Genomic DNA, 24498 nt, shown 5'->3' on the forward strand with positions numbered 1-24498 from the left:
TTCAGGTAAAATTATGGAGCATAATATATAATATATGTTATATGTTATATATTATATGTAAAATATATATTATATATATATATATGGCATAAGAACTTACAACAATATACTTCCACCTCTCTCCTCTCAGCCTTTGTTTTATTATTGTCATATATTTCACTTGTACATGATGTTCTGTACATTTCACTGTACATGTTATTCATAGCACATTATTACTGTGCTCTAAGTAGTCAGTAATCTCTTATTTTTTTTTAAAGAATGTATTTATTTGTTTGACAGGGAGAATACAAGCAGGGGGAGTGGCAAGCAGAGGGACAGGGAGAAGCAGGCTCCCCAGGGAGCAGGGCGCCCTGGGATCATGACCTGGCCTGAAGGCAGATGCTTAACTGTCTGATCCACCCAAGTGCCTCTAAATAGTAATCTTTGAAAGAGTCTTAAATAATAGGAGAAAAGCCTTTTATGTTTACCTATAAGGTTACCGTTTTTGGTAGTCTTTGTTCTTTTGTGTTGATTCAAATTCCATCTACCTGAGACTTCCTTTAACCTTTCTTATACCGTGTATCTACTGGAAATGAATCCTTTCATTTTCTCCACATCTGGACAGAAATCAGTGAATTTTTCTTTTAGATTTCATACTTTTTATCTCTAGAAGTTGCATTTGGTTATTTTCTCTGCTGTTTCTCTATTCCTTACGTTCATTTTGCTTTAACTCCTTCAGCATATTTGTAATAGCTCTTCTAACATTCCTCTTTCTGTTGTGTTACCTCTATATCTATCTATTGACTGATTTTTTTCCTCTGGGTTATAGATACTGTAAATTTTACATGGATAAATGCTGGGTTTGTTGGTTTATTCTTTTAAAGAGCATTAGACTTTACCTCTGCACATACTTAAATTACTGGATTAGTTTGATGTTTTCAAGACTTGTTTTAAGCTTTCTTTTGGTATTTTTAGAATAGGCTTTATTCTAAGGCTAGGTTAGCTATGCTACTAAGGCATGATCCCTCTGATGTTGCCTCTGAATTCCTCCAGTGTTCAAAGAAGATTGAACTCTACTTGGCAAGAACTCCTGTCTCCAAGTTTTGAGTAAGCTCTGGTAGCTGCTCAGTGTACAGCTCCCCAGATAGTCTTTGCCTCCTCTCCCATAGTTTACCCTATTCATATATGACTTAGCATTTAGCAATAGAATCAAGATGATACCTATCCATATTACTGGACCTCTTTTCCAAGCATCTCCATCCTCTCTGGTACTCTACCCACAAATTCTGCCACCTCAGCTTTCCTTAACTTTGCTCTCTGTTTATTCAACTGAACAATACTATCAAGTTTTGATTTTGTTTTGTAGTCTGGAAAGTGCCTCCAGATGGATGTCTAAGGCAATCCGAGAGATCACTTTAATTGTCTCCCTTTTTCAGGGACCACACTGTTGCCCTGGCTATTGTATAATTTCTAAAAACAGTTGTTTCATTCACTTCATCTAGTTTTCCAATTGTTTATAGCAGTAGAGTAATTCAGTTCTGATTATTTTATCAAGGCTATAGAAGCAGAAATTGATTTCATTCAATTTTAAAAATCAGCAATTTACAGCAATCTTTATTTTGGTTTTACAGGGCAAAGAAAGAGATTGAATACCAGGAACTGATGTTTCTTTTAACTGGAGGAGTAAGTCTTAAGAGTGCTGAGAAAAATCCTGATCCAACTTGGTTACAGGATAAAAGCTGGGAGGAAATTTGTCGTGCGAGTGAATTTCCTGCCTTCAAAGAACTCAGGTAATTGTTTAAACTTGATGACCACATTGAAATAAGGGTAGCTAAATTTGTAAACTTATTGTTTAACAATCTCTTTTTAAATTATTTTCCAATGAAATAATTATTAGGCATTTTTTTTCCATTAGGGAACATTTTTGTGAACATATAACTGAATGGCAGAAAATTTATGACAGTAAAGAGCCACACAATGCTAAATTTCCAGTACCAATGAATGAAAAACTAAATGAACTACAGAAAATAATAATTCTTCGGTGCTTAAGGCCTGATAAGGTAAAAAGACAAATGTGTTCTATTTGGAATCCAGTTAATTTGCCACTTAAGAATAAATCCCGGGAATTAAAGGCACAACATAAGGAATACAGTCAATGATATTGTGAAAGCGATGTAATGGGACAGATGGTAGCTACGCTTGTGGTGAACATAGCATAATGCATAAATGTATTAAATCTAAGTTGTACACCTGACACTAAAGTAACAATATATGTCTATGTGTAAGGACCTATTTAGCCAGAGCAGCCCCATCCTGCCCCTGCCCCTCCCCCTTCAGGGAACTTACTTAAAAACAAGTCCTGGAAACCAGTCCCAGGTAACAAAGCCCAAATACAAGGTTGGGTCAGGCCAGGTGGAGGTATCTAATCAGTGGGGGCGCATACTGTCTCCCTAGCTACCAAGGAGTATGGGCCCCACCCTTTGGGTGCCCTTTGGGAGCCAATTCTGACCAAGGCGATAGGCTAGTTCAAATATCTACTATAGGGTAAACTGTAATTCAATTGGTCACTTATGTATGACCTAGCAGGACTGTGCAGCTTTCTCTGTGTTACAATCTCATTGGTCACCTGTGCATGGCCAGGCCCAATCATATGGCCTTTGCCCTTAAAAGCTAGTCTGTAAAGAAGAGAGAGGTCACCTCTTTGCAAGAGACAGATCTGGCCAGTCAGTTTGATTCTTGATGCTTGGCATGAAATAAAGCTTTGCTTGACCTTCGCTTTGTATCAGTCTCACTCCTTTGGCCATGGACCCAACAAACGAGCCTCAAAAATTTTTTTAAAGATTTTTATTTACTTATTTAATAGAGAGATCACAAGTAGGCAGAGAGAAAGGTAGAGAGGGGAAAACAGGCTTTCCGCTGAGCAGAGAGCCCGACACTGATCCCAGGACTCTGAGATCTTCACCTGAACCGAAGGCAGAAATTTAACCCACTGAGCTACCCAGGTGCCCCTATTCTCAAATTTTTTTAAAAAATAAGTCGTTTTAGATTAAAAGTTATTGTTATTTCATTCTTTGATCCTCATTCTAGATACTTAAACAGGTTCATTGAGCTCCTTGGATTTGTAGGCATATAGTTTTCCTCAACTTGAGAAAAATTTTGGTCATGATTTCTTCAAATACTTTTTAAAAAAGATTTTATGTATTTATTTGCATTGGGGAGGGGCAGCTGGAGAGGGAGACAATCTCAAGCAGACTCCATACTGAGCATGGAGCTCTCGGCACAGGGCTCGATCTGATGACCTTGAGGTCATGACCTGAGCCAGAACCAAGACTGAGGCTTAAGTAACAGAGCCATACAGGTGCCCCTTCTTCAAATACTTTTTTCCACTTAACCCTATGATTCCAAATAAATATACATTAGACTGCATGGTATTATATCATAGATGATTGCTCTGTTAATTATTTTTAAAACTTTTTCTATCACTGTGCTTCAGCTTGTATAGTTTCTATTGTTATCTTTAAGTTTTCTTATTCTTCTTTTATAGTGTCTAATCTGCTATTGTTCCTATCCAGGTAATTTTTTTGCTTCAGGGGCTCCTGGGTGGCTCCAGCAGTTAAGCATCCAACTGGGTTTTGGCTCAGGCTGTGGTCTCAGGGTTGTGGGACCAAGCCCTGCTTTGGACTCCTCATTCAGTTGGCAGTCTTCTTGAGATTCTTTCTCTACCTCGCCCTCTGCCTTTCCCCCTTGCTTACAAGCACTAAGGTGTGCTCTCTGTCCTTCTCTCTCAAATAAATAAATCTTTAAAAAAATTTTTTTGTTTCACTTATCATATATTTCACTAACAGAAAGTTCATTTGAGGAATGCCTGGGTGGCTCAGTTGGTTAAGCATCTGCCTTCAGCTCAGGTCATGATCCTAAGGTCCTGGGATTGAGTCCCACATTGGGCTCCTTGCTCAGCAGGGAGTCTGCTTCTCCCTTTCCTTCTGCCTGCTGTTCCTGCTGCTTGTGCTCTCTCTCTCTCTCTGTCAAATAAATAAGTAAAATCTTTTTTTTTAAAAAAAAAAAGCTCAGTTGGTTCTTTCTTAGATATTATATGTTTTTTTCATTTTGTTCATGTTTTCTTTAAATATTTGAACACAGTTACAACAACCGTTTTTAAACTGACTGCTAATTCCATAATTTCTAGATCTGTTTCTATTTACTGATTTTACTCTTGGTTATAGATTGTATATTCTTGCTTCTTGGCCTGCCCAGTAATGTTCGATTAGATGCCAGACATTGTTGATAATTTGATTTTGTTCTTTTAAAGATTGTTGAGTTTTATTCTGCTAGTTCACTTGTCAGCAAACAACACTTATGGGCCAGATCCAGCCCATGACTTGTTTCCTCCAGCCCATGAGTTGATAATGGTGCTTGTATTTTAAAGAGTTGTTTTTAAAAAAGAAGAAAAAGAATATGCAGCAGAAATTGTATGTGGTCCACAATACCTAGAGTTTTTACTATCTAGCCCTCTGTAGAAAAATGTTACCAATCCTTTTGGCTACATAGTTACATTACTTAGCTTCAGATTGTTCCTTTCAAAGATTATTTTAATATCTGTTAGCACAAATGCAGGACAGCCTTTACTCAATGGATTGTTTAGCTCCACTAATAAAGCATGACACTTGTGGGTGCTTTACTGAATGCCCCAAGTGATCACCAAAGGCTTTCCACTGTGGCTATTGCAAACTTGAATAATTCCCAGGTTTGCATGAACTCTGGTAGCTCTGTAGATCTTCTCAGGTAGTTCCCTTCTACTTTGAACTCTGCAACTTCTATTGGCCTCCCACCTTGAACTCTGATTTCTGTCTTCCCAAGTTAGCAACACTGTGTTGCTCTGCTTTCAACCACTTTTCCTATTCCACAGGCTGGAATGTACCTCCCAGAAGAAAGCTAAAGGGACAATAGATCTCATCTTGTGTGTTTCCTCTTTTCATAGAGATCAAAGTCTGGTAGCACCTGTTGTCTGAATTGCCCAGTGTTTGAAAATGGTTGTTTTTTAAATTTTGTCCATTTTTAGTTGTTTATGTGAGAGTGTAAATCTGGGCCCTTTTAGCAGAAGAGGACATATTGGTTAGCAGTAAAAGAGGGTAGAAAATCTTAACACAGGTCACAGTTTTGTTAGTATACACATGCACAAAAATCTTTTTTTTTCTTCTTCCAAGTTTTTATTTAAATTCCAGTAAGTTAACATACAGTATAATATTAGATTCATGTGTAGAATTTAGTGAATCACACCTACATACTATACCCAGTGCTCATCACAATTCCCTCCTTAATCCCCCTCACTTATTTAACCCATTCCACCCCTCACCTTCCCTCCAGTAACCATTTTCTATAGTTTGTTTTCTATAGTTAAGAGTCTGTTTCCTGATCTGCCTCTCCTTTTTACCCCTATGCTCATCTGTCTTGTTTCTCAAATTCCACATATGACCAAAATCATATCGTATTTGTCTTTCTCTGACTTATTTCCCTTAGCATGGTACTCTCCGGCATCATCCATGTCATTACAGATGGCAAGATTTCATTCTTTTTATGGCCGAGTAATATTCCATTGTAGATAAATACTACATCTTCTTTACCCATTCAGTAGATGATGGACACTTGGGCTCTTTCCATAATTTGGCTGTTGTTGATAATGCTGCTATAAACATTGGGGTGCATGTATCCCTTCGAATCACTAGGTCTGGATCCTTAGGGTAAATACCTAGTAGTGCAATTGCTGGATCATAGGGTAGCTCTCTTTCTAACTTCTTGAGGAATCCCCATGCTGTTTTCCAGAGTGAACTTATAAAACTGAACACCCAAAAAACAATAATAATCCAGTTTAAAAATGGACAGAAGATGGGGCGCCTGGGTGGCTCAGTGGGTTAAAGCCTCTGCCTTCAGCTCAGGTCATGATCCCAGGGTCCTGGGATCGAGCCCCGCATTGGGCTCTCTGCTCCGCAGGGAGCCTGCTTCCTCGCCCCCCCCCCTGCCTGCCTCTCTGCCTACTTGTGACCTCTGTCTGTCAAATAAATAAATAAAATCTTTTAAAATAAATAAATTAATTAAAATGGACAGAAGACACGAATAGGCATTTTTCTGAAGAAGACATACAGATGGACAGCAGATAGAAAAATCTTTCTCTAGGTGAAATAAACAGGCTGATACTGATTTTCACACCTTCAGGGAAGGTGATTATGGTGTTACAAAAGAAGAAATTTTTTTCTTAAGATTTTATTTATTTGACAGAGAGAGAGAGAGAGATCATAAGTATGCAGAAAGGCAAGCAGAGAGAGAGGGAGAAGTAGGCTCCCTGCTAAGCAAAGAGCCCAATGCAGGCCTCGATCTCAGAACCCTGAGATCATGACCTGAGCCGAAGGCAGAGGCTTAACCCACTGAGCCACCCAGACGCCCAGAAATTTATTTTTTGATAGCTAATGCTTATTTTATTTTACCATATAAAAAATTTAATCTTTTTACTTCCTATTAACAAGAATAATATTATTCTAGTTACTGAGCTGGTTAATTTTCAGCCAAATACACCTTTCTCTTTCATTAAGTGCATATGACAAGTTAGATCCTATTTCATCTCATTAGGAGATGCATTCCAATTTATAAATACATATATATATATATATATATATTTTAAGATTTATATATATATATATATATATATTTTAAGATTTTATTTATTTATTTGACAGACAGAGATCACAAGTAGGCAGAGAGGCAGGCAGAGAAAGAGGAAGGTCAGCAGTCTCCCCGCTGAGCAGAGAGCCCGATGTGGGACTCGATCCCAGAACTCTGAGATCATGACCTGAGCCGAAGGCATCGGCTTAACCCTCTGAGCCACCCAGGCACCCCCATATTTTTAAAATTTAATCTCAATTAGCCAACATAGAGTGTATCATTAGTTTTTGATGTCATGTTCAATGATTCATTCATTGTGTATAACATCCAGTGCTCATGAAATCACAAGCCCTCCTTAATGCCCATCACCCAGTTACCCAAAAGAAAAAATTTCAAGCAGAAAACGAAAAACTATTTTCACACATGTAGTTTAAACCTTGAGAGAGTCACTTCCTCTTTCTGAGCTCCAGGTATACAATGAAGGTGGTGAAAGTAATTGCAGTATTCCTCTTTCTTTCCTTTTTTTTTTTTTTTAACATTTTCTTTTTAGTAAAGCTTCCCAAGGAGCATCATCTAATGCTTCATTTACCCTCTGAGTAGATGCAAACAGAGGCTTACATAATTATTAGACTCCTGAGTATTTCTTCCTATTTTAAGTCTTAGAGACCTTTGTGCATTGTTAAAACTTACCTCATTTTTTTCTACCTGACAGTTGTGTGTGTATATATATGTTTCTTTCACTAAACAGTAAATCCCTTTAAAGCCAAAACAATGCTGTATTCATTATTTTATCACCATAGCCTCCTTTGTTCATTGTAAACTTAGCAATGATTAACTCTGCCTCTGGGAAATACTCGCCTAATTTGCACTTCATAGAGTGGTTCCCTGATGGCAATGGAAACGTTTCAATGCCAAGTATGGAGTTATTGCCTAGTCTGCCATGCTTGGAAGTCTGTGCTTAAACATTACAGCCCTTACCATACTGGAATGTGCAATAATTGTCTGCTTGTTTGTTAGCATCTCCCACTGTGCTCCGAGCTTCTGGAGGTCAGAACCCATGTCTTCTTTTGCTCAGTATCTCCAGGACTTAAAGCAGTGCCTGGAAGATAGTACGACATCTCAGTAAATGTCGTGAATTGAGCTGAATTGAATTGAATTGAATTAAACTAAGTTCAACCTAAGCCTCTGCTTGTCAGGATTCTTCAGAGAAACAGAACCAATAGGATTGGTAAGATAGAGATTTACAGGAACTGGCTCATGTGATTGTGGAGGTTGGCAAGTCCAAAATTGCAGCCTGGAGACCCAGGGAAGAGGTCATATTGCAGCTCAAGTCCAAAGGCAGGGGACTGGCAGAATTTCCTCTTGTTCAGTGGAGGTCTTTTTTTCTCTTAAGGCCTTCAACTGATTGAATGAAACCCACTTCCATTATGGAGAGTAATGCACTTAACTCAAAGTCTACTGATTTAAACATTAATCTCCTCTTTTAAGATATCTTTTTAGCAACATCCAGACTAGGATTTGACCATATATCTGGGTATTCTGTTCTAGCAAAGCTGAAACCTAAAATTAACCATCACAAAGCTTATCACAAGGTCTGTTCAAGTCTCCATAATTTCTTCTCTAAAATATCTTCCATGAAGGGTCAAAATCTTATAGAAGAGTCTTATAAATTTTTCTTATATTAAGTTACTGAAACAAGGTACTTTTTCTACAGAAAATTCTCTTACTTGATTTCAGGGAACATTGCCCTGGTCTGTGCATAGAGCAATAGAGGTAAGGTCTCTGTGTCCTCTGTCTCCTCTTCTTTAAAATTTCCATCAAAGATCTGTGCTAGATAGAAACTCTACATGGTGTTAATGGTTGAAAAAAAAAAAAAAAAAGATTTCATCATTGCTCATGTGAAGTTACTAAAGAAAGTAAGTCTGTTATATCTTTGTGAGCTCCTTTTTTGAAAACTCTTCAGTGTCCTTTCACTACCTATAGTGTAAGGACAGAAGTACAGCTTGGCAGTCTTGTTACCTTGGCTAATCATACCTCTTTTCACAATTCCATTCTTATCCTGAAACTTCTGTAAATTTCCACTGTTTAAAACTACAGAATTGCTCACAACCACACAAAATTTCTCCTACAGAAGACTCCATCTTTCCTTCCCACCTATTCCATACAATGCAGACCCATCTCTGCCAGGACCACAGAAGCCTGTCTTGATGTTTCCTCCCTTCACTGAATTCCTACAGCTTCACTTTAGAAAGGTGTTTAGCATTTAGAATGTGATATCGAATACCTCTTCGTACTTACTTTCTGCTGCTAATGTTGATGGGGATCATTCTTTTGCTTCAAATTCATTTTAGGGGCGCCTGGGTGGCTCAGTGGGTTAAAGCCTCTGCCTTCAGCTCAGGTCATGGTCTCAGGGTCCTGGGATCAAGCCCCTCATCGGGCTCTCTGCTCAACGGGGAGCCTGCTTCCTCCTCTCTCTCTGCCTGCCTCTCTGCCTACTTGTGATCTCTGTCTGTCAAATAAATAAATAAAATATTTTTTAAAAAATTCATTTTAATGTAATTTATAAATAAGTAACACATTCCTGTGGTTCAGAACTGTTTTGAATACGTGAATACAGAGAAAAGTGGACCTCCGATCTGCATCTCCCAGGCTCTCAGTATCCTTTCCCTCAGGCAACTCATGTTATCTGCTTCTTGTTACCCTTTTATGCACTTAGAAATATGCATACGCATAAATTCTTTTTTCCATTTATTTTTAACACAAATGGTTGCATCCACTGTTTTGCATGTTGCTTATTCCCCTGTTTATAAAGAGCTTTCTCTCTCTCTTTTTTTTTTTTTTTTTTGCAATTGAGTACGCCACAATTTCTTTAACCGTTTCCTATTGATGGACCTTTACAATATGTATATATTATCCCCTATAAAAATGTTGCAATAAATAATCTTATTCAAAAGTCATTTCTCACATATGCAACTTTATTCTCTCAGAATAAAGTCCTGGGAATAAAATTGCTGAATCAGTGGATTTGCCCATTTGTAATTTTACAGATATTGCCAAATTGGCCTTCATGAAATTTATACCAGATTACTTTTCCTCAGCAGTGTATGAGAATATCTGTTTAACCCATAGTTTTTTTCCACACAGATCTAAACTTTCGGATCTTTGTTAATCTGTACAGGCAGGTTGAGGAATTTGGGGACCTATGGGGGCAGAGCAAGGCATGGACACGAGGTGGTAATGGGTGCACAGGAGTACGCAGGATAATGCTTAAAGAGTTTACATGCTGGCAAGAGAGAAGTCCCTCACAGCAGGAATCTCCAGATGCTGGGATTGCGGGTTGGGGATCCCATAACTCTAAAGGGAGCTCCCTTGGGAGAAGAGAGAAGGGACAGTGTCTTGGGGATGTCTCTCAGCAGCACTATGGTTTGGAGTCACTGGATTGGACCTCTGAAAGGCTGCACTGGCTTGGGGTCTTTATGCCCTGGGACTTATCGATAGCTAGCAGATGTTGGGTGCAAAGTAGGCAGGCTGCCAGTGGCTAACCATCTGCTTCTTTGGGCTATGTTTACAACGATCGAATGTGCAAAAGTTTGAGTTTAGTGCCAGTGGGCTTTTGAGCTAACATGTTTCAGCATGCTGTGAAGGAAACCCTCTAGGGGGGTCATCAATACACAGACACTCGACACTCTCCTTGTCCCTTTACCTAACCATCTGATACGGGAAAAATGGTATCTAAGTATAGTTATCATTTGTGTTTTTTAAAATTATGATTATTAGGGTAAGACTAAGCTGCTGTAACAAAGAGACCCAAAATACAGTAATCTAAGTAAAATAAAAGTGAATCTCTCTCGGCCTAAGAGCCCAGAGCAAATACCTGAGAACTGGCAGGTAGCTGTTTCTGAGATCACCCAGACATTCACGTTCTTTCTCTCATGCTAGGGAAGTCCCCTAGAGTGTGGTCCTCATCAGTGAGATTGAAGCTGGCTCATGAATACCACATCTGTTGAAGAGCAAAAGAGAGTACTGAAGGCAAATAGCTTCCTTATAAAAATACCTTTTGAGGGGCACCTGGGTGGCTCAGTGGGTTAAAGCTGCTGCCTTCTGCTCGGGTTGTGATCCCGGGCTGCTGGGATCGAGCCCCACATTGGGCTCTCTGCTTGGCAGAGTGGGGCTTCCTGCCCCCCCACCCCACTCTCTGCCTCTCTGCCTGCTTGTGATTTCTGTCTGTCAAATAAATGAATAAAATATTTTTTAAAATACCTTTTGAAAGCCCCATGTATAACTTCTACTTGCATCCCTCTGGCCAAAACTTAGTCATGCAGCCACATTTGAGTACAAGAAAAGTTGAGAAAACTTGGGGTTGTATCACCAAGAGAAGACAAACAGGGAGACAGTTTGCATTTCTGCTCTACTGAATGAGGTTGAGCATCTTTTCGGGTGTTTTACATTTTTATAAATGGATTCTATAAATCATTATCTATAAATTGTTCATCATCTCTGCCCATTTTTCCTTTGGATTGTTAGTTTGGTTCTATCGGTTTATGGACGCTTCTTACGTATTAGAGAAATTCGCACTTTGTCTCTGATATGCAGCATGCTTTTCCGGACCATTAGACTCAAACTGTACTCTCTGTCAGTTTTCAGTAATCACCACCATTGTTACGTGAAATGAAAATCACTCTAAAGGGCATATTGTTTCTCTCTTTAACAGATAACTCCGGCTATTACAAATTACGTAACCGACAAACTGGGGAAGAAATTTGTGGAGCCTCCACCATTTGATCTGACAAAGAGTTACTTGGACTCAAACTGTACCATCCCTTTAATTTTTGTGCTGTCTCCGGGAGCGGATCCTATGGCTAGTAAGTCTGCCTACTGCACACTTTGAAGAAACTATAAGTAAACCATCTTGCTCCATGGCCAACCCTTATAGGACTGCAGATCACTTAGTAAACCTGAGATGTATAAGGAAAAGTAACTGGAACCTTCCAAGGAAGTACCTGCACACTGAAAAGTAAGGCATGCTTTATGATTTTAGAGCAAGCACTGAAACTGGTATTTTGTGCTCTCTTAGGCCTGCTGAAATTTGCAAATGATAAAGCTATGTCTGGAAATAAATTTCAAGCTATTTCCCTGGGACAAGGACAAGGACCAATTGCAGCAAAAATGATCAAAGCAGCAACAGAAGAAGGAACTTGGGTGTGCCTACAGAACTGTCACCTTGCAGTCTCCTGGATGCCCATGTTGGAAAAAATATGTGAAGATTTTACCCCTGAAGTCTGTAACTCATCCTTTAGGCTTTGGCTCACAAGTTATCCATCTCCGAAAGTATGTTTACTTTGTATGAAGTTCAGTATATTTATTCAGTTTTCTCTTACGTTGTGTATCTTAATCAACATTTAAATGCTACACCTTGGGGTGCCTGGGTGGCTCAGTGGGTTAAAACCTCTGCCTTTAGCTAAGGTCATGATCCCAGGGTCCTGGGATCTAGCCCCACGACCGGCTCTCTGCTCAGTGGGAAGCCTGCTTCCCCCTCTATCTCTACCTGCCTCTCTGCCTACTGTGGTCTCTCTCTCTCTGTCAAAAAAAAAAAAAAATTATAAATGCTACACCTTAACAGGTCTTAAAAATATTTCTGGAGTCCTTTGTACCTATTTTTAACCCACTAGTATATGCATTTTTAGGACTCAATCTTCATCTCTTGAGTAATGCTCTGTTTATTCTGTCTTAGTTCCCAGTAACCATCCTACAGAACGGAGTGAAAATGACTAATGAACCTCCCACGGGTCTTCGGCTAAATCTCCTTCAATCTTATCTCTCTGATCCAATTTCTGATGCTCAGTTTTTCAGTGGATGCCCGGGAAAGGAACTGGTAATGTTCAGCCTCGGGAGCTTTTGAAATGTGTTCTTACAGTGAGAAATATCTGGGAATATAAATATTTAAGAATGTTAACGTTCAGGCATTTTCTAAGAAGGCAGATATTATACTTATATTGTTCATCATTTTCTTCCCAGCAGTGTGTGCTCTGCTTCTTGCAGAGAAGACAGTCGAATAGGTATCTGTTGACTGACTGAATGTCTTAGTTTGTAAACCAAAATCCAATAACAAGTTTGACAAAGACCCAAGAGTAGCAATCTGTTTTCATATCATGTATTCATTCTTTCAACAAAATGTGTGTTTGGTACTCTGCTGGGTACTAGATATAAAGCAGTGAGAATAAAATAGGCCACCTCCCCCCAAATCTGGCTTCATGGAACTTAAATCCTAGCAATACCATTTTGACATATTAATCTTGCTTTTCAGTGCACTCAAGTAAAACCGTTTGAACATGGTACTGGGGACTTAGGAATCCTAATAAATAAATAGCACTCATTTTTCCTTGCTGGCATTCTTACCAAAAGTATAAACAAAAGTGAACCAGATTATAACTTTAGTTACTGATATAGACTAGGTTGGGAGATATAGTTGATGTCTGTGAACAAATGGGTTCATATCACGGAATAGAATTAAGCAGATTGATCCACCCTCAGGAACAGAGGAAAACTTTCTTCCCTAAGGAAAGCTGGCTTCTAAGATGGAAAAGCTGAGCAAAGCCTATCTGGTTAACTTTTCCAAAATTAATCAACCAGATAGATTATTCCCTTCTCCTGCAGTGAATACAAGGATAGAGAAAATCTAGAAGTGTTACACTGAGGTCTCTTCACATGGAAGGAAACATCAACACTAAGGGAAATTCATTCCTTGCCTTCACCCCAATGCCATTGATCATACTTGCCTATTTGAGCTAGAAAAAGAATGGTACTGGAAATAAAGAATTGAATTCTTTGGAAGCCAGCTAGTTTCTGTTTAATGATACCTTCCGTGTTCCCCTAATTCTAAAAGCAATATTTTATTTGAAATTCTAGGAGAAAAGTAGGATATTTGGTGGGTTAGCTAGAAAGAGAGCTTAATAAAATGGAGAAGGTATTACAGTGTCTGATTCCCATTGAGGGTTTGAGCTTCTGCAAGAAATCTCAATATTTCTCTGATATAACAGGTGCATTTTTGGCTTACAAGCATGACCAAAAATGTGGAGGGATTGTGATCTCCTTAAGGACCCCATTGGGTGAAAATACATGGAAAATATAGGCAAATTAGGTTATTGCTCTCACTGCCAAAAGTTTTTCCCCTTTTAAATGTTTCACCACAGCTTTCACTCCATTTATTTAAAATATGCTTTAATTTATGTACAGCATTTCAAGAATATAGTTATTCAGTAAGGCCATGGTGTACTTGCATTTTAATATTATATAAATAATTTCTACTACATCACATGAAGATAGTTGGATTTTTCCTGCATTTGGAGCTCTGTTTGAAATGATCGAATTTAAAACATCAAGGTAGCATACTTGAAACTTACTGGGGGGTTCCTCAAAGAGGTGGTGACCATCCTCCAGAGTACTGACATAGGCTCAGGGAAAGGCCCATCCCTTCTGACATACCTGTCACGCATATGAAGATGCCAGGCCAGAGTAAACAAACAAGGGTTTCAAAAATGATCTCCGAATGGAAAGTCATAAAATCAGGAACTATATATTGGGATTTATTCCTATCATAATAATTAATTATGCCCTCACCCTTCTAGTCTTAAGCATATGCCATTGAGTCTGTGGGATAACATTTTAAGTATTGAAGTTGTAAATATCTGTGAAGCAATACCAAAGTATACATAGCCAGTACTTTGGCAAATGGTAGAATTGTTGCATTTTAACAAAGTTTAATATTGCAGTTTGTCTAGCTTTGGGGGTTTTAAGTCATAAGATTAACACTTTTTATATTTGCATTGTTTGAGTTAGCACATCTTTTTTAAAAAGAAGTTTACAGAAATATATGATCATAGAATCTTATAATTGTTGATTCCCCTCATTTTACTGATATAAATCTGATCAGAACTTTTTCTTGTTGCCTAATTTTTATATTCAAGACATGGGAGAAGTTGCTGTTTGGAGTTTGTTTTTTTCACGCCCTTGTACAAGAGAGAAAGAAATTTGGTCCTCTTGGCTGGAACATTCCATATGGATTTAATGAATCAGACTTACGCATCAGTATTCGACAACTACAGGTAAAATTAGAAAGAAATTAGCATTGATGGTGGATCACTGTGTGTCAGGCCCTAGACACCTCCCTTTGCTTAAAATAAACTTAATCCTCCCAACATCACTAGTGGGTGGGTAGATGGAGTAATTATAACCATGGTTTATGAAGCACTACCTCTGTGGATTTTTTCTGGTGCAAGTAATGGAAAACCTGATTCAAACTGGCTTAAACCATAATGAAACTTATTGTCTCAGGGAGCCTGGGTGGCTCAGTTGGTTAAGTGTCTGTCTTCAGCTCAAATCATTATCCCAGGGTCCTAGGATGGAGCCACACATCAAGGTCCCTGCTCAGCATTTAACTGATTTAATTTAACTGATACAGCCTAAGCTTGGAGAACACTTTGCTGAAATCATCCTACTGCAGATAACTGGTCAACTGAGAATTCTCCACCTTCTGGCCAGGTCCCGGCCTGCAGCCTCTGGTGTCATCAGCCCTCCCAGCCCAAACATTGGAGCTGACAGGCATAGACTAAATCCTCTTTTTTATTGCCAAGAACTGGGTACTCGAGAAGGGGGTCAGTCTTTAAATCATCTTCACCTGGTCCTACCAGCTGGCCACCTCTTGCTTCCAGAGAGGCAGACCAGCACACTTAGGGTTAAGTTCACAACCAAGGAATAAATTATTAGTCTCTGTGTCTTGCATATGCCACAATTTTAACATGAATTTCTCTTGGGATCTCTTCCTTTGGTTTTGGGAAAGGGGGGAAACCCAGGTAAACCTACCTTTTCCTCCCCCCAAAAATAAGAAAGGGAGAAACTTACCTCTCTCACAAATAACTTATCCTGCCACAAAAGACAACTTTCCTGTGTCTCCTGTTCATATCTCTTGATACTTCTCTTCCTCCTGAAAACATGGGAATCTCAAACAAAGAATGATACCTTCTTTTAACTTGGAAATATTTTTTCTTAACTGTGCATCAGTTCTGTTATAATTCCTGCACTCTTAGGTAATTTTCAGTGGCAGGAAAAGTTCTCATCTGGTAACTTATACCATCCAAATATATATATACCAAAAGTTCCTGTCTATGGGAAAAAGTAAAGGATCTGGAACTGGAAGAAATAAAATTCAGGCCTTCATATCATTTCACATTTCCCAGACTCTGCTTCCTGTTTGATATGGTTAAGTGAGTAAGATAATGTAAAAGCTATGCAAATAGTAGTTTTTATTACTATTGTAAGAGGTGTCATATTGTGTGAACCAGGCTTTGGCACTAAAATTTGTGTTTACTTTGTTTTAATCACATTTAATGACATTTAATGACAGTGCCCTAAGTCAGGCACCAGGTTTTCAGCCTGGGCGCTATTGGTATTTGGGGTCAGATAGCTCCTGGCTGTGGGCAGCTGGCCTGTGTAGTGTTTAGCAGCATCCTAAACTTCTGCCACTAGATGGCAGTAGCACCCCCAACCACTGATCTAAGATGTCCCCAGATAGTGCCAAAGGTCCCCTAGGGGACAAAATTGCCCCAATTAACAGCCAGTTCCCTAAAACAAGGTTTATTCAAATTCATATGAAAAAGACTTGGTAATTTTCATGTCATCTTTTTTTGTTAAATGTTTTTCTTATTACAGAAACAATGCATGTTTATTTCCCCACCCTAAAATTGGAAGATGCAGATAAGCAAAATAATTTAAAATAAAAATAAAATAAACACTAATGGGGCCCCTGGGTGGCTCAGTCAGTTGGTAAAGCATCTGACTCTTGACTTGGGCTCAGGGCGTGATCTCAGGGTTGTGAGATTGAGTCCCATGTGGGGCTTTGGCATTTGCGCTGTGCAGGAAGCCTGGTTGAGAATCTCTCGTCCTTAGCATCCCTCCCTATTCTCACTCTTTCTCTCTCTCAACAAATAAATAAATAAATAAATAAATAAATAAATAAATAAATCAAAATAAAATAAACACTAATAATCATAGCCTTCCAGAGGTAAGTTGTGATGATAGTTCTTTCAGCCCCACTTCTGGGCATATAGATAGATGATTGACAGGTATTTAATGTCATTTTAAAATGGAAATGAAGTGAAAATTTGTGAATTTTTTCTCATTTTATTTTTCCTTTGTTTCAGTTATTTATAAATGAATATAATACTGTTCCATTTGAAGCTATCTCCTACCTGACTGGGGAATGTAATTATGGTGGAAGGGTGACAGATGATTGGGACAGACGTCTCCTCTTAACCATGCTGGCTGACTTTTATAACCCACAAATCATTGAAAACCCTCATTACAAGTTTTCTCCCAGTGGAAACTATGTTGCACCTCCTAAAGGCACCTACGATGAGTATACTGAATTCATTAAGGTAACTGATGCCACTGAAAATAGCAATTTTCAGTGTTCCTAAATTTTCTAAAAGCAAATAATGAAGTGTTCCCCTGTAATGTAGAGGGCTAGACAAGTAGTATGGTTTCAGTCAACTTTCAGTATCTTTTGTTTCTGGCCATTACTGAAAACTGGAAGAGTTTGGTTCCTGGGTGCTTAATGTGTAGGTGATTTTTAACCCTTTTAGGTCTGCATGTGTTTACACCTTATGAATTAATGTAGCTGGTGGAAATGTGATGCTTGCTTCATCTGTTTCCCGGCAGAATCTTCCATTCACTCAACACCCTGAGATATTTGGATTACATGAAAATGTTGATATTTCCAAAGATCTGCAACAAACCAAAGTCCTCTTTGAATCCTTGCTCCTCACCCAGGGAGGCTCCAAACAGACAGGATCCTCAGGGAGTGCTGACCAGATTCTACTGGAAATCACCAAAGATATTCTCAAGAAGGTGATGTTTAGTTTAAAATATGTTGCTTATCCTATAAATTAAAATGGTACTGAAATGACAATCTGAAGATTCCGTTTAGCAGCATTAGGACCTTGTGTGAGAAACTGAGCCTTTGTGAGTCTTAGTTCCCAGACCTGTAAAGTGGTGATCATAGTGCTAGCCGTATAAGGTTTTTGTGAACATTTAAGAGGTCATGAATAAAGAGCTCTGCGTGATGCCTGGCACAGTGTAAGTTCCTAGTAACTACAGTTGTGGATGAGCTAATGAACATCTGACTTATTATCATTTCCAAGCACAGATAATGGATCTGCTTTATAAAAACTAGAGGAAGTTATCTGAACTTGCTGGTTCAAGGGGTGAATGGTTTTTAATCAACTTTAATCTATACCTTAGAGAGGGGACACAGGGAGTAAGATCAGCACTAAATTAGTAACTACAGCTTTTTTTTTTTCCCTTCATACTATAGCTCAAAATACTTAGTCTCCAGGTAAAGTGGAATGATACTCTTTTCTCACTTTTTTTCTGTGTCTTAAATTCAATAAGGAAATACTAAGGGAACTTTAAAAAGATTATGGTCACCAGCGCAGATCTTCACAGTTGCCCTCCAGGGTAAATGCTATAATTAGCGCCATATTTCAGTACCAGGTATTCTGATAGAGCAGAGCCTGACCTGTGGTCCACCTGCCTGGAAAGCCCACAGATAGCAACACTCCTCTCCTCTGCCTTGGTGGCCTTGCCTTGTGACTTTACAATAATTCTTTTGCTCCACTCAGGGACCATTATCTGGAACTCCCTGACTGGAAAGCTTCTTTGCTTTTTAGGAGTGTGAATTCCAAGGTCTTGAGGCTTGATTATCAGTCCCAAAGTTCCCTTCACGTCTCAAGCATCTCACAGGTGCTTCAGAGAAAGCAGACACTTGACACCTTCTCTCTCCCTGTTCCTTGGACCCTTGCTGTAGTCACACATTAATTATTTGAAAGTGGGATAAGCTAAGCTATTGGGAGCCAGTTGATAATAGATTGGAAATAAATATAAAACAGGAAATGGCAAATCGGTTTTATCAGTGAAAAATAAGATTCAGCTTACAAAAGGAAATTATACAACGTTTCAGAAATATATACCTTCTGCAAATTGCGATAGCATGTAGCAAAGAGCATTGGCTTTGCAGTTAGAGACCTGTGGATTTAAACAGATCATCTTTTGGCTGTGTGCCCTGGGCAGTCACTCAACCTCTCTGTAGAGTTGACCCTGAACAACAAAGGTTTGAACTTCACAGATCCAGTTATAGGTGAATTTTTTTGATAAGTACAGCACAGTACTATAAACATATCTTCTCTTCCCTAAGATTTTCTTAATCACATTTTATTTTCCCTAGCTTACTGTATTGTAAGAATATAGTATGTAATACATATGATCTACAAAATATATGTTAATCGATAGTTTATGTTATTGGCAAGGCTTCTGGTCAATTGTAGGTTATTAATAGTTAAGTTTTTGGAGAATTGAAGTTATACTTGGATTTTTAACTATGTGGGGTCAGGGGCTCGGTGCCCTAATCCCTGTGTTGTTCATGGGTCAACTGTACTTGAATAGCCTCATCTGTAAAATGGAGATGACAACAGCCCCCTGAGAGTGCATGGTAAGGATTACATGCAATAATGTACGGAAAGCAGCACAACGCCTAGCACGTAGTAACTGCCTGGGGTTAGCTACCAGTGATGTGATAGCTGAATGAAACGAATTATCCATTCCCAAGGTAATACGTGATCTTCAAAATCTATTTTCTTAGCTACCAAGTGATTTTGACATTGAATTAGCGCTACTGAAGTTTCCTGTAAGATATGAAGAAAGCATGAATACCGTATTAGTACAAGAAATGGAAAGATTTAACAAGTAAGGATCTCTCTCCCCAGTGGTTCAGAAAACAACCAATCAAAGTTGATTTAAAAAAAAAAGCACACTGGTTTGAATTATAATTTTTAGAAAAAATTATCAAAACCTGTCATTTCCTTAGGATCCACCTGCACGCTCTAAAGTTGTATGGTGTTCTGCCCCAGCAGTGAAGGTACCTTTTAGAATGCAAAAATCATGGTGGAAATGAGATCTGTTTTTACTGGTGAAAACATTCATTAGTTGTAATTCTCACCCACCCGTTATTAATCTCCTCAGGAACTAAAGACCAAATGAGCCAACGACAAGTCTTTTGTCATTTTTCTGCCACTTGATGCATATACACCTCTCTTTCCTTCCTGAGCCCCACCTAGGTCAATTACATACCCCATGACAGTGAACAAAGTATTTGCTTTGAATATTTTAATTGAATTTTCTACTATTCAATACCGGCTTAAGGTATAGAGAAATTGTTTTGAATGAATTATGAATTTTCTAAGGTGTTTTCAAGTTTATTTGGGTTTCTGGACTTGTCAACACTTAAAAATATACTAAAACACTGTGATGCCTTAAGTCAGCACTTTTTATACAAAGACCATATGTATTTATATGTAATAACATACTGTCTCTCAGTCTTTCAGTTGCCTAGGCTTCTAGCCTAAAACCCTCAGCTCAGATCTATTTACGGTGTTCTTAGCAGTTTGGGCCTACATGGGAAGCAAAGTATTTGCAAGTATATCCATGAATTTATGGTTTATGCTTTAAGGAATTATTTCGCAAGTTTCAGCCTTTGCATTACACCTTCATAACTTTTTTTGTATTTGCATTTTACCCTTTAATGGTATTTACCTGACATTTTCCCTAAAATCATTCTCTGCTTAAATTAGCCTGGTTTTAAGCCATAACACCCAGAAAGTAGCAACGTTGAAATATTATTTCCTATATTATGTAATGATTAAAATGAAAAATGTTCATCTAAGTGTCACCTAAAAGTACCTTCCCTTACCAAGTGGGAGATGACTCCATTTAGGGAAACACTCCCATAAAGCTGTGAATGAGATTTCTGCTATTTCTTCTGAAAGACAGACATTGGTATTTAACCTCACATGTACATTGATGACTTAATTTCTTTCTTTGCAGTTTAATTAAAACTATACGCAACACTCTACAGGACCTTGAAAAAGCTATTAAGGGAGTGGTTGTAATGGATTCTGCACTGGAGGCACTCTCTGGCAGTTTGCTTGTTGGAAAGGTTCCAGAAATATGGGCCAGACGATCATACCCAAGTCTTAAACCCCTAGCAAGTTATATCACAGATTTTCTAGCCCGGTTGAAATTTTTACAGGTAAAAGATTATATATTTTATTTATATATACATATAATTTTATTTTTTGGTTGACCGGAGAGAGATTAGAAATGCTCCAATCACTTGAATGTCTCTGAGTTGAGCAGTGTGGTTAGCAGTTTCATGATAATCTAACCAAACTTTTAGAATATTGAAAATAGGGGCATCTGGGTGGCTTAGTCAGTTAAGTGTCTGCCTTCAGCTCAGGTCATTCTGCTCAGCAGGGAGCCTGCTTCTGCTTCTCCCTCTGCCCCTCCTTCTAGTTGTATTCTCTCTCTCAAATACATAAATAATTTTTTTAAAAGAAAAGAAGGGGCACCTGGGTGGCTCAGTGGGTTAAGCCTCTGCCTTTGGCTCAGGTCATGATCTCAGGGTCCTGGGATCGAGCCCCACTAAGCTTTCTGCTTAGAAGGGAGCCTGCTTCCTTCTCTCTCTCTGCCTGCCTCTCTGACTACAGTGACCTCTGTCTGTCAAATAAATAAATATTAAAATAAATAAATAAATAAATAAATGAAAAAAAATATTGAAAATAACACATACTTAAAAGTACTGAGTAGAAAGTTAAAATTTTACTTTACCCAAGTCCAAGTAATATGTGACATTTACATTTTTTTAAGATTCTAGGTTTGTGTCTCTCTGAGACCACATACTTGGTCTCGTGATTTTAATACTGGTGGTAAATCACAAAAAGAACCCAAGATTTGGATTCACCAATAATTGGCCATTGTCTTAAAATCATTGCTTCTTATCCCCTATCTCATAAAAGGAAAAAGTTGAGTGCTTTGAAATCTCCACCTTCCCCCTCCAATCCCAAACACACACATAAAGAATGTTCAGGGCACTATCTCTCTTCCCCAGCAACTCGACTTGCCCGCATTGTATGATTACTGTTTATGTGGGGCCAAGAGGTGTGGAGAGCCCCCAGAATACTTCCTGAAAATTCATATTAGGTATCTGACCTTCCCGGGTTCAGTTGCCTTTCTTTCTTTCTTTTCTTTTTCAAAGATTTTTTTATTTATTTGTTTGACAGACAGAGATCACAGGTAGGCAGAGAGAGAGAGGAGGAAGCAGGTTCCCCACTGAGCAGAGTGCCTGATGTGGGGCTCGATCCCAGGACCCCGGGACCATGACCTGAGCCGAAGGCAGAGGCTTTAACCCACTGAGCCACCCAGGCGCTCCTTCAGTTGCCTTTCTATTACAATAGAGCTTTATTTGTTTCACTATGGAAGCTAATCATAAAATAGCCAGTGCTTATGAAAATGAACTGTATCTTATTGTTTCAGTCTGTTTTGTTTTGTGTTTTGAGAGAGAGCAAGCACGGGAACATGCATGCCTATGTGGGGGAGGGGCAGAGAGAGAGAACCCCAAGCTGACTCCATGCTGAGTGTGGAGCCCATCGCTGGGCTTGATCCCACAACCCTGAGATCATGACCTGAGCTGAAATCAAGAGTTGGATGCTTAACCAACGAGCCACCCCGGTGCCCTATTTTTTTTTTTTTAATTAGTTAGTGGGCTTGTTCGTCTAGTACACGTGCTTGCCATTTGTATTTCTCCTGTGAATTGCCTCTTTATCTCTTCAGCCCATTTTTCCTCAAGGCTGTTTCTGAAAAATAAATTTATAGGAGCTTTTTGTGTAGATTTTACATTTAAGAGACAAAAAAAAAAAAAAGTCTAGGAAACTGCAGTTTTCAGTGTTCAGGCTGTAGGAGAGTTGCCACTTAACAGTTTTTTCCTCCATAAAACAGTCAATTTTATCTCACAAGGCAAGAGTCTAATGGTGTGTGGTAAGAACCCAGCAAAAGTGGACTATTCTTTTGTAACATCATAACTTGTTGAACTTTATCAAATGCCTTTGCAGCATTTATTGCTGATGAGGTGACTTTTTTCCTTCTTCAGCTTGTTATTGCATTGAATTATGTCACTAGATTTCCAAGTGTAAAACCATCCTTGTGTTTTCTAGAAAAATTCCTGTTGGTCAGTGGATCCTTCTTCTTCTAGTGCTTTCATCAATTCCCTTTGCCTCTTTGTAGGGATTTTGATAGACATTACCTAGTCAGCCTCCAAAAAATTATTTAATTGTATCCCCAATGACAGTGAATATGAGTGCCTGTTTCTCAGAATTAACCCTTTTCATCTTTGCTGACTGGATAAGTGAAGCTGTATGTATCGGGCCAAGTCCCAGCCGCATTCACAGCTTTCTGAGTTCGTCGTGTGTACCGGCCTCTTCCCATCCCTTCCAGAAGCATTTGACATATCGTTACTCACATCCTCCCCTTGCCACAATCTTCCTTTTTTTTTTTTTTTTAACACTTTAGTTCATTTCCCAAGCTTTTCTGAAACTTATTGGAACTGCTTTCCATTTCCCATATATTGCTTCCTTCCTAAAGGACCTCAAAGAATCATTACGTTGGTCTTTTAGAGGGGTCCTGGCACGGTGCCCACAGGGAGAAGCTCCAGGACAAATTTCTTTTGTTGTCGTTAATGAAAACTTCATGCCACGTTCCCTACTCGCTGAAATTTGAATTTCCCCCTTGGAATCATTCCATTCAAATGAGTAAGAAAGATCTCTCTCATGATTGGGCACTTCTATGACCCTTCGCCACACAGCTTCCTCTGAATGGATCTCTCCCCAATTGTCCCCTTACCCTTGGGGAAACTGTATGGTTTTCCCCTCTCTTTTTTTCTCCTGGACTCTTGACTTCACCTCCCAATGCATTTTATTTTTTTATTTTTATTTTATTTTTTTATTTTTTTTTTTAAGATTTTATTTATTGATTTGACAGAGAGAGATCAGAAGCAGGCAGAGAGGCAGGCAGAGAGAGAGAAGGAAGCAGGCTCCCGGCTGAGCAGAGAGGCCTGATATGGGGCTCGATCCCAGGACCCTGCGATCATGACCCAAGCCAAAGGCAGGGGCTTAACCCACTGAGCCACCCAGGCGCCCCCCCCAATGCATTTTAGAGTTACCATGTTAAGCAAATGAGTTGTCCAGAGTTTTCTCTTTTTTCTTCTTTTCTGTCTCACCATTCATCCTAGTTATCTGACACTTAATGTCTGTGTGACTTTGAGCAAGATGGTATTCATCTTTCTGCCCTCCAGTCTCCTCATCTGTAAAGTGGGAGGAATAACTCACTGAGTTATTTTGTGAGCCAAATAAGGTAATGCACATAAAGTGCTTAGCACAGTGCCTGGCACACGCTAAGTAAATGGTCGCTAACTCAGAAGCCCTGTACAAGTCGCTGACCCAGATACCCATGACATTCTTGGCTAAACAAAGCCCTGGAGTGAGCAGGGGAATTTTCTATACCCTTACCTTCTGGGCTCTAACAGCTTTTTTGTTCATGGTGCTGGTTCTGCCTGGCTTGTGTCCTTGTCAAGCTCCATTTCTTTCTCTACCTCTTCTTTTTTATTTTTAAGATTTATTTATTTATTTGAGAGAGACGGGTGGTAGGGCAAGAGGGAAAGAATCTCGGGCAGATGCCTTGCTGTGTGCTCCCCCGACCAACGCCAGGTTCGATCTCACAATCCTGAGATCACGACCCAAGTAGAAATCAAGAGTCCAGTGCTTAACCTGCTGAGCCACCCAGGCACCCCTCCCACCTCTTCTTGATTTGATAGCTTGTACCGTTGCAACATATCTAGCACCAGTCTGGTCTCTTCCTCCCAGGAAGCAAAGCTGGCTTCTTCCCACAGTGCACTGCTCGCTCAGAGACAGAGTTCATTTTATTGAT

General features: G+C 39.1%; 1 protein-coding gene across 7 annotated transcripts in view; it reads left to right on the top strand.

The window, feature by feature from the left end:
- Positions 1-24498, top strand: part of DNAH12 (dynein axonemal heavy chain 12) — a 228390-nt gene that overhangs the window by 198358 nt on the left and 5534 nt on the right. For 6 of the 7 annotated variants that reach the window (XM_082738549.1, XM_082738545.1, XM_082738546.1 and 3 more), the window contains 10 exons: positions 1611-1769; positions 1895-2039; positions 11345-11495; positions 11708-11961; positions 12365-12505; positions 14598-14735; positions 16830-17063; positions 17347-17535; positions 19325-19428; positions 20566-20770. In XM_082738549.1, the coding sequence (XP_082594675.1) occupies positions 1611-1769; positions 1895-2039; positions 11345-11495; positions 11708-11961; positions 12365-12505; positions 14598-14735; positions 16830-17063; positions 17347-17535; positions 19325-19428; positions 20566-20770 (1720 nt within the window). Of the gene's footprint in view, positions 1-1610; positions 1770-1894; positions 2040-11344; positions 11496-11707; positions 11962-12364; positions 12506-14597; positions 14736-16829; positions 17064-17346; positions 17536-19324; positions 19429-20565; positions 20771-24498 lie in introns of those variants that run through there. The other variant, XM_082738550.1, reaches the window with a different exon arrangement.

This window comes from Mustela nivalis (genome assembly GCF_964662115.1).
Source record: "Mustela nivalis genome assembly, chromosome: 1".
NCBI lineage: Eukaryota > Metazoa > Chordata > Mammalia > Carnivora > Mustelidae > Mustela > Mustela nivalis.